This window comes from Mesoplodon mirus (assembly GCF_964341445.2).
Source record: "Mesoplodon mirus genome assembly, chromosome: 20".
NCBI classification, from domain to species: Eukaryota; Metazoa; Chordata; class Mammalia; order Artiodactyla; family Ziphiidae; genus Mesoplodon; species Mesoplodon mirus.
The window spans coordinates 18,243,040-18,257,659 of record NC_138996.1 but is presented as its reverse complement, the minus strand read 5'-3'; the positions used below and the strand labels follow the sequence as shown (position 1 = coordinate 18,257,659).

Genomic DNA, 14,620 nt, shown 5'->3' with positions numbered 1-14,620 from the left:
CTGCGGGTGGAGTCGAGGGCGGGGTGCCACCGTTGAGGGCGGAGCCAAGGGCGGGACGCAGAGGCTGTGGGCGGGGCCTAGGGCCGCCCTCCCTACGGTTCAGCGCGAAGACTGAAACCGTCACAATGCAAAATCTAAGTGTAGTCACGTTATTTACAAAACCTTAATAACCTTCCCGAGGGACGCTACTGTCCCTTACTCAACTTCACGTCTTCAGCAACTAGCATGGCGTCTGGCGCATGACTTGTGTTCCATTAGTTTGCTAAATACAGAGTGGATTTGAGAGAGGCAGCACGGAAATATATTGTCTGGTTTCAGAAGCTCAGAACCTTTACATATTTCCTTCCACGTGGAGACAGTGGGAATTTACAAGATATCCGTAGGAGAAACTACCACCACCTAAATAAAGAACCAGCCAGGGAAAACAGTTAAGAGTGCATAGGCATTATCTTTGAGGTCTGACAGTCCTGGTTTTATCTCCTTCATTCATTCATTCAACAAATATAGGTTGAACGCCTAGTATGTGTCTGGCGCTGTTTTCAGCTTGGAGTATGCAGACAAGGTCTCTGTACTCATGGAGCTTACACTGATGAGAACTAAGATAAACAAAATTAAATAATAAATTAATAAACAAAGATAATAGTGATAAGTGCATTGATGAAAATAAAACAGGGTGATACAGTAGAGACTAGGAGCCAACTTCAGGGAGGGCCTTGCTGAGGAAGTGATTTTGAAGCTTTGAGACCTGAATGATGAGAAAATACAAAGATCGGGGGAGAGCCTTCACCGCCTGGGGAACAGTGGATGCAAAAGCCCTAAGTTTCTGTTTTGAGGAACATCACTCACTAATTTGATTAACACCTTTATCTATTTAGTACCTAACAGTACCTGCCAGGCACTGTTCTAGGCACTGGGGATACAGCAATGAATAAAACAAAACTTAGGGGTTGGGAGAGGCAAACAAAGCCAGGGCAACTGAAGCAAAGTAAGTTTGGGGAAGAGTGGAACAAGAGTAGGCCTAACAGTGGTGGCTTGGAGTGGGACCAAGTGGGACTGGAATAAAGATAATAGAGAATTCTGGTCTCCACATGTTAGGTTTGAGGTGACTTTTAGGAATCCAGGTAGACATGTCAAACAGACACTTGGATATACAAGTCTGAATTTCGAAGCCAAGGTAAACTTGGTAGTTATGCTATCAAAAAGAAGACAGTATTTAATGCCACAGGAAGAGATACAATTCATAGGGAGAGAATTTAGATATAGCAAAGACGGAGGCCCAGGACCAAATTAAGAGAACACTAACATTTGAACCTTGAGCAGAAGTTCCTAGAAAGAGTCTGAAAAGAAATCTCTGGTGAGGTATAAGAAACAAACAGGAGAACAGTGGTATGGTAGTTGAGAGAAAGAATGGTCACCAGTGTCCACTGTTGTTGAAAGTTTGGATCAAAAAGTGACCTTTGGGGGGCTTCCCTGGTGGCGCACTGGTTGAGAGTCCGCCTGCCGATGTAGGGGACGCGGGTTCGTGCCCCGGTCCGGGAGGATCCCACGTGCCACGGAGCGGCTGGGCCTGTGAACCATGGCCGCTGAGCCTGCGCGTCCGGAGCCTGTGCTCCGCAACGGGAGAGGCCACAACAGTGAGAGGCCCGCGTACCGCAAAAAAAAAAAGAAAAAAGTGACCTTTGGATTTTGAAAGGTAGAGAATTACCTTAAAAAGAGAATTTCTGTTATTTGAGATCCCATCAGTTGCCACGTACAGTTCTAGACAGTGGTGAACAAACATAAAACGTTGTACAAATTTACACTCTAGTGAGAGAGACAGCCAACAAATAATATAGTTCAGATAAATAATAAGTGCCTTCAAGGAAGATGCAACACAGCCAAAAATAAATTAATTTAAAAAAAGAAAGGAAATTAGGGGACTAGCACTTCCCTCAGCCACCAGGGCTTGTGCCCCAAAAGGCTTCCTAAATGTGATCTTCACCTCCCCCACCCCTGTAAACACTGTCCCTTCCCCATGATGGCTTTTCCCTTTTCTCTCCTAGTTACACACCTGTTCATCCTGCTGTTGTCCCTCCCTCGGGGAAATCTCACTTGACTAATCTAGATCAAAGACTGTCACAGGCCTATCTATCCACTTTCTTTGCAGTTATCATTGTTGCAATGTTACACTTTTTCGTGTCTGTCTCTCTCACTAAACAGCAAGTTCCTTGAGGACAGAAACCGTACCTAGTTTTGCTCACCTTAGTGCTCCCCACACATAATATCAGTAAATGTTCAATCAATTTGTAGGATTACTTAACTAAATGTATTTGTACCTCTGCTTACTTTTTTCCTAGCCCTGTTACTACAAAAAAAAAACATTCTCACAGACTCCCAAGAGCTCGGATTTGTATTAAATCCACTTGTTACTGAGTCCCGCCGCTCCTCCCTCTGGAGGTGGGTCTCACCAGACCCTAGTTCTGCGTCGGAAAGCGAGAAGCCTAGTGCAGACCACCCAACTGGCCTTACTGCTCCTTTATTACAAGATAGGGAGGAGAAAGAAATGGGTGCGCTTTGAAGGACGCAAAAGGATCCCCCAAAGGCATCACACCAGGCCTCCCTAAGGACCGCGTCGACTCGCGCTCCCTTCCCGAAGGATGGGGAGGTTGCGGGATGCGCGTTGGGGTCTGCGGGATGGAGTTCCCCGGACACTGCAGGGAACACGGGAGCTGGAGTCTCCACGGCCCGGGAACCGGGGCAGGGGCGGGAAGCCTCGCAGGGCGGCGATCCCACGGGAGCAGAGCCGGGGAGTAAGGGGTCAGCCCGAAGGCCCCCAGCCCGGCGCGCCCCCCGCGCCCCAGCGCGAGCGCGAGCCGCCGGCGGAAGTGCTGCGTCGCGCACTTCCGGGTGTTGTCTGGCCGCCGCCGCGCGTCTCCGGTCTCACGGCCGCCGCCGCCGCCGCCGTCGCCTCGGGTCCCGGAGGCAGGAGCGACGTCACCGCCATGGCCGGCATCAAAGGTGGGCCTGGGGCGCTGGGCGGCCGGAAGGCTGCGCGGCCGCCCCCAGAGAGGGGGAGGAGGCCCACGCAGGCCCCGCACGCCGCCTCCCGGGGCCGGGCGCGCGCCGCGGGGCCACTGCGCTGGCGGCAGAGCCCTGACCCCCGACCCCCGGCCTGCGCCCTCGGAGCCGAGGTGGGCGCGGCGGCCTCGGGGAAAGGACGGCGGGGTCGGCGGCTTGTCCGCCAACCCCCACTTTCTGCTGAGCTCGGCAGCCTCGCTCCCACTCGTCGCGCCCCGTACGGAGAATGAAATGGCCCGCGGGGTGTTCGGAGTCCCGCAGCCGCTCGGGCCATCACTCATGTTTTGCAGGAGTTTGCCTCCGAGAGCGAGGCGGGCAGAGGGTGGTTTTGAGGGGGTCGCTAGAGATGCCAGTTACGGAAAATCAGTGTCATTTCCCATTTAAAGGCACGAGTGCGGTCTTCGGGCGCTGAGCCCAACCGAGTCCCCCAGGAACGCCCTGGAAGGCCTTAGGGATGGTTCTTTCCCAAACCTCGGCGATCACATCCACGCTCAGGACCCGTACTCAGAGCTTTACGCTCCTAAAACGGATGCATTTTGATTTGCGGTGTTGGTCTGTTAGGGTAGACCCAGAGAGCGACCCCAAAGGGTTCCTTCCCCCTGCCCTCTCTACAGTTGCACGTTGAGGCTTTTCCACATTTCAAAGTTTTTATTTAGTTGGGTTTTTTTTTTAAGGCAAGAGTTTTTCATTAAAACTCAATGGAAAAGTACTCGTTTATTAGTCAGTTTCCTTTAGAAATAAGGGATGTCGCATGCTTTCCAACTGTTTTGTAGTTTTGTTAGCGTGGTTAGAAGCAAATACCATTACCAATGTTTTCAACTTAATTCTTGACAATGGATTACATTGATTTCCTGACCTGAGGCTTTGTAGAAGGGGCAGGCAAGCAGGAAGTGAAGAACTTCAATAACAGTGTTTTTTCTGTGTTTTTTATTTGCTTTAAGGACAGCTTTTGCTGAGCTGCTTCCCCAGAGTCACATTTTTACTGTTTCTTATTTGTTTGTAACGTCTGAAGACATTTCATTTCCTATAGAAAACTTTGTCAGTTGACCAGCTGAGTTACTTTCCAGTCTCCTTTTGAACTCTAACAGACCTTTTAAAATCCCTGTGTGAAAGGCAGTTATGGTAGAATGCTGTTTTTTTTAGAATGTTGCCAGTTTCTCAGTTCTTTGCCAGTTTCTCAGTTCTCCATTTCTTTACTGTCAATAAATGCAGGAGTCTCTCTCTCAAGAAAATAACTCTGTGATTGTGGACTTAGGTGAATATTAATCAGCAGAAAGTGTCTCAGATGGGATTGTACTTACACTTTCGGTTTCAGTAAGATTTTCTGATTGTTATGATTGTTTCAGGATGTTTTCTTCCTGTTGGCCTATCTTTTTGTTAGGTGGGAGTGTTGCTATGATTTAATCCACAACTTACTTCTTAAGCCATTTGCCTATTACTTTGTTATATACTGGATTTTTCTGGTAACTCCCAGGTTAGGGAACTGGTCCCTTCTCCTACTGTAGTCTCTTCGTAATCCCGAACTAGCACCCAGTCTTTTGAGAGTTTAGATAAATCGGGCTGTTCCATCCCCAGCCTGGAGGCTTTGGGTGTAGAAGCCAGACTCATCTAAGTTTTGCCTTCTGGATGTCAAATCACTCAATTACAGCATAAAATTTTGCCTCATTGATGTGTCATCTAGGACAACCATTTATACACAAATGATGAGTTTTGTATATAAATCAGCCTAATTGCTGATCTCATGAGACTGGAGAAACTTTACAACTTTTGAGAACACTTTTGAGCAGTTTATTTAACCCCATTGGCATTTATCTTATCCATTGTGACTGGGAGGTGAGATGTCACATAAAATTATTTTTGATACCTGAATCTTATTTCAGTTCCTTGGGTTGTTTTTTTTTGTTTTTGTTTTTGTTTTAAGAAATCGTCTTCATTAACTTTTTAAGAGTGTACTCAAAGACTTTAGACTCTTTTTTGAGGGTAAGAACATAAGTAGGGACTTCCCTGGTGGCACAGTGGTTAAGAATCTGCCTGCCAATGCACGGAACACGGGTTTGAGCCCTGGTCTGGGAATATCCCACGTGCCGCGGAGCAGCTAAGCCCGTGCGCCACAACTACTGAGCCTGCGCTCTAGAGCCCGCGAGCCACAACTACTGAGCCCACGTGCCACAACTGCTGAAGCCCGCACACCTAGAGCCTGTGCTCCGCAATAAGAGAAGCCACCGCAATGAGAAGCCCGCGCACCGCAATGAAGAGTAGCCCCCACTCACCACAACTAGAGAAAGCCTGTGCAGCAACGAAGACCCAATGCAGCAAAAAATAAATAAAAATTTTTTTAAAAAAGGAACATAAGTAATTTTTCTCTGTCATAGAACAGAGTTAACTTCAGCAACCAAGTCCTAAGGCTACTTATCTCTTGGCCAAGATTATCGCAAATCTGGTATGCTCTTTGAGATTTTTATGCCTGATATAACCTTTTTTTTTTTTTTAGTCTCTTCCCCCCAATCAGAGGGCAGTTCTTGCTTGTATGCAGCTCTCCTTCCTGTTTCTCATCTCTTTAAATACAGGAAGCAAAATAAGCTTACAAAATTTTGTCTTCACAGGATTCAGATAACAGTAATCCAGGAAAGAAAAGTTACTTTTCACTTAACTTTGTTCTGGGTACCTGAGTTGCCTATTGAAATATATATGTATAAGTGAGCATAGGTGATCCTTTAAAATAAAAAGGTTTTATTCCGCTGGAATTCACACACAGTTGTCACAAAAAATGAATAAATAACTTCTGAATAAGAGCCTAAGTGTCTGCTTATAAAGAATGTTAGCTTTAGTGTATGGGCTTTGTGGTATGTATGTTATCTGTCTATTTCCTTCAGGAGTCTAAGCTCTATGCTGCATAAATGGCTTTTGAATAAATAAGGTGTTGTTATAGTGATGAACTTAGCTGTTTGGCAGTTATATTTCACAAAGCAGAGATGGTGTTTTACTTCTTCAGCATGTCTTATAACAAGTATCTTTAGTGTTCAGAGAATTATTTGCATTTTAGATCTAGTCCAACCCTTATTTTATAGAAGAAAGAACTGATATTTAGATGACTTATTTAGTCAGCTAGTAAGTGGCTGGTAGGAGCTGGGACCCAGTGCCTCCTGACTCTCAGTTACGGCTCTTTCTGCTCTGCTGCATTGGGCTCTCTTCTCTTTTTTCATCTCCCTCTCTCTTTTCCCTTTGCTTCCTTTGTTCATTCTACACATGTTTATTATTGAGTGTTAAGAGCTGAGGCCTGAACATCAGCAACAGAAGAACTCTTTCCCTGCTCTTGTGGTGTGAACAGCTTACAAGGGAAGACAAATACAAATCAGTATAACATTGCAGCTGTGATAAATGAGCACAGGGGAGGCATCCAGAGCAAAGAGGACCTCTGCACGTGCACGTCCCTCAGCCTGGAATGTTCCCCCCAGATAGCCATGAGATTGATTCACTTCTTCATTTCATATAGATCTCTGCTTAGATGTCTCCTCATCAGAGATGCCTTCCCAGCTGATGAATCTAGAATAGCACTCCCACCCCCTTACTTGATTTTTTTTTCATAACATTTGACATTTATTTGCTTACTTTTTAAAAAAATTGCTTTATTCTCCCACCAGAATGTAAGCATGAGAGCAAGAGCTTCGATTTCTTTACATTGCGCTGTCTCCAGTGTCAAGGACAGTGTGTGACACACAGTAGGCACTCAGTAGATATTTGTGGAATAAGTGAATAAATAAACATAATGGGAATCGGTCTAGTCAGGGGCTTTGCAAAAACTTGACTGAGGAAGAGATAACTGGGCTGTGACCTGAAGGAAAAGTAGGAGTTCACTTGGCAGAAAGAGGCAAGGACTGGGACAAGAATTCAAGCTCCGTGAGTGACATGGCCTTGCCTGTTCATTAACATGTCCCCAGCACCTGTTAGGTATTTGGTTCTATGTAGACATTTCTTGAATGAAATAAATGAATGAAAAAGCGTCTGAGGTAGAAGGGATAGCATGTGCAAAGGCCCTGTGGGTGAGGGAGCCGGCTGATTTCCAGGAGAGGAAAGGGGGCCGGTACAGCTGCAGTGCCGAGACCAAGGGGTGCTAGCCTGGGGTGATGTGTGTCCGAGCAAGGAAGTGGGGTCCGCTTATGAGGACCTGTCTTGAACTGAACAAAACAAACGGTGAACTTGGTATTTTCCTCACTGCTTACATGGCATTCCCTTGTAAACGTGAAGTTCCTCTTTTGCTGCAGATTAAAGTGCAAATGTGTCTTTCTCTTTGTGCAACTGAAAATCTAATGGCATTAAGGACTAAGTAAATGTGTTCACGGTTGACATGACCTACATCACTGATCTGAATGAAAACTAAATCTGCCCAGCTCCCATGTCAGTGGGTGTCCTTGATTATGACCATCTTAATTCAGAGAAGTATATCAGTAGTTCTTAGCAGCATTTAACCCCTTGTGTTAATTTTGGTTTGTATATGTTGGATTTTGTCTTGGTAATTTGTAGACCTTCGACAGCTCTTTTGAATTTTAATGTTTCTGTTAAGGTTAGTGAACTGCATCATTAAAAAAAAAAAGTAAGTTTTTCTCTTAGCCACTGTAGTTTGCAGAAATATAGGTTGTATAGAATTCAAAATAAATTGATCATTTGTTTCTTTGCTTAATTCTAGGCCATTGATTAACTATGTATATTCAAGGAAGTTGTTTCTACTCACTTATCTATGTGAAAACACTTTATAAAACATAATGCTTTGTATAAGTATGTGTGTGTGATTCAGAAACTATATTTCAGCTATAGAATGAATCTATTGCTTGTGATAATGTCTTAAAACAGTGATACCACCGAAGGATTGTACCTGTTATCCTGCAGATTTTCTAATGTGTAGGAAATTAGGGAAAGAAACCCAGCTATTGTTTTGCAAACGATTTAAATATCTGTAGCAGAATTAATTAACTGAGATTACTGACTACAGATATCCATGGACACTTTTCACCTATGCCTGTTGGGGGTGTGTGTGCAGGAAGTAGGAACTGCTCAGGAGAGGGAGGGTTTCCCATAGATGAGGCTTCTGAAGTCCAGTAAAGTTGACTGCGGAGTTTCTCCACATACCACTTTTCAAAACTGTAATGATCTGAGGAGTGAGTATCATACTAATGCCTGGAGGAGCATTGATCTCGCAGACTGGGATGCTTATTTGACATGGAACCAGTAATTTGGGAATGTGATGATGTGCTGGCGATCGGTCAGGGATTTGAATATCAGTATCACTGTATTTTGCTTTGAAGATGCCACAAAAGACTTATTCTGAAACCAGATAACTTCAGCTTTTGAAGATGATTCACTAATACGTTTGCTTTTTTGGTGTGTTTTGTTTGCTTTTTGCCTCTGGGATCACAGGTAATGTTCAGACTGCTAATAGTAATATTAATAAAAAATAGTGTTAATTTAATTTAATGACTATTTCTATTTGTCTTTTTATTTTTTACTTTGCAGCTTTGATTAGTTTGTCCTTTGGAGGAGCAATTGGGCTGATGTTTTTGATGCTTGGATGTGCCCTTCCAATATACAAGTATGTAAAATTTTTGTCTTTTTGAGTGTTTAAGTGTAAAATTTTTCTACTTTTAAAATTAAAAAAAAAATTTTTTTTACTACAATAGAAGTAATCCTGAGAAATGGTCGTTTACCAAGGACAAACTTTAAGTCTTCACTTAAAATGTGTTTGAAAAGATTTTAGGACAGCAGCGTGCAAAAAAGACTTTGGCTGTCCTTGACTACTGCTAAGTCTTTAATGGCAGGATAGCAACACAGTAGCCCAGTACTACTGCTTAATTTTGAGAACCAACTGATTAAATTAAATACAAGAAAATGTAAAATATCTTTTGAGTAAAAACAAACAAACAAAAACCTGTAAGCAGAGTCAAGAGCAACTGACAAAAAAAGTCATGTAAATGACTTTTGACAATTACTTTCCTTAGGACAGAGAGAATTTTTTTTAATTAATAGGATAAATTAGTAAGAAAAATACAGGGCTTCCCTGGTGGTGCAGTGGTTAAGAATCCGCCTGCCAATGCCGGGGACACACATTCGAGCCCTGGTCCGGGAAGATGCCACATGCCGCGGGGCAGCTAAGGCCATGCACCACAACTACTGAGCCTGCGCTCTACAGCCTGCGAGCCACAACTGCTGAACCTGCGTACCACAACTACTGAAGCCTGCACACCTAGAGCCCATGCTGCACAACAAGAGAAGCCACCGCAGTGAGAAGCCTGCGCACCTCAACGAAGAGTAGCCCCCGCTCACCACAACTACAGAAAGCCCGCGCACAGCAACGAAGACCCAACACAGCCAAAAACAAATAAACAAAATAAATAAATTTTTTTTAAATCAAAAAGAAAGAATACAGGCAATGCAATAGAAAAATGAACTACAAATATGAAAAAAGAACTGCAGATTGCTACTAAGAACATGAAAATATACTCAACCTCACTCAATTAAATGAAATCCATTGACAAAGATAAAAGATATGGCAAACAAGCATTGTCATGTACTCTGGGTGGAAGTTTAAATAGTGCAAGTCCTCTGGGAGGCCAGCTTGCCTGTAGCTCTCAAAATGTATATATTCTTTGAACTAGCCTTTCCACTTCTTAGAATTACTCATAGAAATCCACTTACAGATGTTTGCAAAGATATGTGTAGTCAGGGGAGAGTATGGATGTTCATGGCAGCCTTGTTTATATTACCAACAACAACAACAAAAAACTGGAAGCATCCTAAAGGTCTGTCAAAAGAAAAATGATAAATTATAGTCCATCCACCAATGAAAATACTAGGCAGTCTTAAAAAGAATAAGAGCTAGGGGCTTCCCTGGTGGCGCAGTGGTTGAGAGTCCGCCTGCCGATGCAGGGGACACGGGTTCGTGCCCCGGTCTGGGAAGATCCCACATGCCGCAGAGCGGCTGGGCCCGTGAGCCATGGCCGCTGAGCCTGCGCGTCCGGAGCCTGTGCTCTGCAAGGGGAGAGGCCACAACAGTGAGAGGCCCGCCTACCGCAAAAAAAAAAAAAAAAAAAAAAAGAATAAGACCTGGATTGCTAACATGTAAAATAAGATATATTGTTAAATTTAAAAGTGCAGTGATTCATTCATATCTTTAAAGTTTATCTATATGGGAATATGGAAGGACCCAGATGAGTAGGAGTGGGGAAGACACAGACAACCTTGGTTTTTCACTTTTTGTGCTTTTATATTTTTTGCACATTTTTTTCCTTAAACTTATGTCCATTTGTAATTTTTTTTTCTCGAAATATTTAGGAAAAGATCTTTTAGGAAAAACATATAGATAAATCTTTGCTTATCATGAGTGTCTGAGTACAAGCAAATCTCCATTATGATGTATGTTTTATTTTATGGCAGTTTTAAAAGCCGTCTATTTCTTTTTAACTTTTTATCTTGAAATGATGATAGGCTCTCAAGAAGTTGCAAAAGTAGTACAGAGAAGTCCCTTATACCCTTCACACATCTTCTCCCAGTGTTAATATCTTACACAACTGTTTTTTGTTTTTGTTTTTGTTTTTGCTGTACGCGGGCCTCTCACTGTTGTGGCCTCTCCCGCTGCGGAGCACAGGCTCAGCGGCCATGGCTCACGGGCCCAGCCGCTCCGCGGCATATGGGATCCTCCCAGACCGGGGCACGAACCCGTATCCCCTGCATCGGCAGGCGGACTCTCAACCACTGCGCCACCAGGGAGGCCCCACAACTGTTTTATATGATCACAAACAGTAAATGACATTGGCACAATACGATAGCTAGACTGTAGACAAAAGCCATCTATTTTTATTGTGATAAAGTTGATATTCTGACTGAAAGTCTTCAATATTACTGTCAGTTCATTTTCTGTATTTTGATTTCAGTATTTTGGGAGTTCCTAGTGACCTATAGAAAGTTTGGGAGTGTTCCAGCTTCATGCTAAGGCAGGATGTTAGAAGTCAAGGGCATGAATCTTGAATTTTAAAAATTACTGTTAATAATTCCATTTTTCAATAATCCCTTTTTATTTATAACCTAAAATGAAAAACAGTATTTTTAATTTTGGGCTTTGATTCCAACTGTTAAAATTCATAAAGCATTTTCTTTTAATTTGAGAAATATTTAATCATTGTATCATAACTTTAGGAATACTGTGACTCTAAATGTCTCTCTTTTCAGTGTTCAGGTTATCGCTTATTTTTAAACTGTGTTATATTTTGTACCTTGCAATATGCTTCGGTCCTTATTTTTAAAAAGAGTGGATTTTGTGTGAGGAAAATGACAAAGATAGCAAAAACTACATTAACGTATCTTTCTTTTTCTAGCCAATACTGGCCTCTCTTTGTTCTGTTTTTTTACATCCTTTCACCTATTCCATACTGCATAGCAAGAAGATTAGTGGATGATACAGATGCTATGAGTAATGCCTGTAAGGAACTGGCCATATTTCTTACGACAGGCATTGTGGTCTCAGCTTTTGGACTCCCCATTGTATTTGCCAGAGCACACCTGGTAAGTGAAAGCATTCTTCTAATGGTTTTACATTAGATTGTGTTAAGTTTTTCTCAGGAAAAACGTTTTTGTTAAATGACATGAAAAAGAGACGAGAGACATAGGAGCCTAGAGGATAAGAGATAAAAATCTTACTTTTGTGGTGGTTAACTGGTGGAAATACCGGAGAGCATTGGCAGCAACAGTTGGCTTGCCAGTACTTCACTGTCAGAATTGGGCACATGGACTCGGCCAGGGCTGAACAACCACAGGCCTGTCCTGTATAGCTTAAACATGGAAGACCCGAGGAGATCCGTGTTCTCTGCAGGTGGGAAAGTACCAAAGAGTAGAAGAGGCCTCCCAGACTCACCAGTCAGATTCGCTCCTCCATCTCTGGGTGGGTGGAGATGGCAGAGAAGACGGGCTGGCCACCCTTCCACATGGAGAGGGCGATGACTCGCCACCTCTTGAAAAGAATGTGCACGAGTGTGTTTGCATCTCTGATACTTTAAATCTAATCTGCTCTCTAGATAAAATTTTTAGGTTCACTGATGAAGTGTTGGAGCAAACTTCTTTGTAAACAGAAAATTACAGAATTCTGTGCTGCCTCCTCATAGCCTGGAAGCTAGGCTTGCTTTTGAATAATTATCACCTTCCATGACTTTCTGTCTCTTTAAAGGAACCAGCAATACATAAGAACAGCATTACATGTTCAGCAGCGTCAAAGTTATTATTACAAGTTGTATTTGTTTTGGATCGTGATTGGCTACAACTAGAGCCTTGATTCACTTTTCGTTTCCTTGTTGTTTTTCATGTCTGTTAACTGAGCGTTTCTGTCTTCTTCTGTAGATCGAGTGGGGAGCTTGTGCACTTGTCCTCACCGGAAACACTGTCATCTTTGCAACTATCCTGGGCTTTTTCTTGGTCTTTGGCAGCAATGATGACTTCAGCTGGCAGCAGTGGTGAAAGGGATTACTGAACTCTTGTCAGATGGACTTCTTGTCATTTCTCAGCCGTCCGTGCACACAGGAGGTGGGGCAGTGATGCTGAGCAGTGGAGCAAGCCTCTTGGGGGTGTTCTAGGTGCTCCTTCTCACTTGTATTGTAAGCATACTATTTTCACAGAGACTTGCTGAAGGATTAAAAGGATTTTCTCTTTTGGAAAAGCTTGACTGATTTCACACTTATCTCTAGTATGCTTTTTGTGGTGTCCTGCTGAATTTAAATATTTACGTGTTTTCCCTGTTCAGTTTTTTCTTTTAACCAGTATGCAATGTTAAATATTTTTTAAATCTAATAACCATTTGCATTGGTTAGGAACTAGAGTTCTGCTGGCTATTAACTGGGCTAAAGTACTTTTTTTTCCTTAAAATTATTTAACCTCCATTACTACACAAAGTTACAAAGATAAGTTTTTCAATCAGTCAGGATGACATCACTCCCAATTTTATGCAAACATGCAGACTATTAGCATACCTTATAGACAATATACTCAGTGCAAATATGACTGCATTTGTACCTCAGAGGGGCCAAGTGTTAATGCCACGCCCTCCATAAGGGTTGCTGGTTTTGCTGGAAAGCAGGTGTTTTGTGAACGGAAAATTATTTTATGGAATTGCTACAAAGGAGTGCTTTTATTCTCAATTGTTAGAAGAACTTATTGTTAAAGGTAAGAGTGTAAAAACAGATTTTTGAGATACGGTTTTTATTTATGTTACAATTAGAGTGAGTTGCATTGTGGGAAGAAACGATGTTGAAATTCCATTTTCTTGAATCCTGTTTCTATTTATAAGTGGAATTTCAAATCTTCTTTCAGTCTTTCATGTTTTACATGGGTAAAGAGACACACACAGAACTACTACTGACATGGGAAAGTGTATGTTTGCATCCTACATACTAGAAAACCTTTTCCTGCCTCCTCCTTATAACTTATTTTATACATTGTATATATTAAGTAAAATAACTTTTCCAATATGGTTTAATAACACGTTAAATTAGAGGTTTTAACACACCTGGAGAGTGATTGCTCCACCATACATTCAGAGTGCCCCAGCCCCGCAAGGCCTTGACGTGATTAACAAGTGACTTGTTAGTTATGCCGATAATTCATGTATTAACAACTCAAGATTTAGACCACGGTAATTGTAGTTCTTATCCCCTAAGGTTATATCATATGTAATTTTAAAATATTGAAGGCAAGTTTCCTGTATACCTCTCAACTGTTTTGATTTTTATTTCACCGTCATAGATTTGCTGTTTCCTTTTATAAACGGTCTTGATTGTGTGAATTAATGCAAAGTAGCCAAATCCAGCTGTATAGCAGCTTCAGACACAAAGCTGACCAAAAAATTCCCAGTAACCAGGCATGATCAAATTGTAGTGGATGTTCCATCTCACAATTATCAGTACCTTTTTTCAGGAGCTAGTTTTGAAAATGTTCAAGTTGGTCTGACAGTATTTTGTTAAGGACATTTGTTTATATGTTTATTCAGTATACTTACATAAAATCTGTTCTGCCTTCAGACGAAATGGAGTAATCATGACAACTGTCTTGTGCTATAAAGTTGATTTCTCCAAAAAATGGGAACAAATTGTGGGTTTGTTCAGCTTTTTACTAAAAATGCCTCAAGGCCGCGGGCTTTATCGCCCAACTCAAGTTGTTACTTTGAGCCGTGAGATGGGAAGCAGAATAAATATGCGTGCGTGTGGCTGTCGCATTTACACACAGGCTGAAAGCAGCTTGCAGTGTTAGGATGTGGTAGGCGTAAAGACCAGAGGGGCAGCCACAGGTGGATTAGGCAGCTGGTGGTACAGTTGGGAACTCAGTGCCTGCGATCTACTCAATTTTTTTTCTTTTTTTCTTTTTTTTTTTTTTTGCCAAAAAAACATTCTCTGGTCTTCCCCCATCCATTTTCTGTTCTAGAATGTCAGTGCAGTGCACTGCCACTGTTTCATTTACTTGGCCATAGACTCTTTTTCTGAGAGCTGCGTATTCTGTATGCTAATCGCACTGGCAGCATTGTGTCTTTGACCTT

General features: G+C 42.5%; 1 protein-coding gene across 1 annotated transcript; it reads left to right on the top strand.

The window, feature by feature from the left end:
* Positions 1-2,877: 2,877 nt before the first annotated feature.
* LEPROTL1 (leptin receptor overlapping transcript like 1) lies at positions 2,878-12,751 on the top strand. The gene is made up of 4 exons (XM_082608598.1): positions 2,878-2,997; positions 8,566-8,641; positions 11,421-11,607; positions 12,436-12,751. Exons 1-4 carry the CDS (start codon positions 2,982-2,984, stop codon positions 12,550-12,552), a joined length of 396 nt encoding a protein of 131 aa, XP_082464724.1. The 5' UTR covers positions 2,878-2,981; the 3' UTR covers positions 12,553-12,751.
* The last annotated feature ends 1,869 nt before the right edge of the window (positions 12,752-14,620 follow it).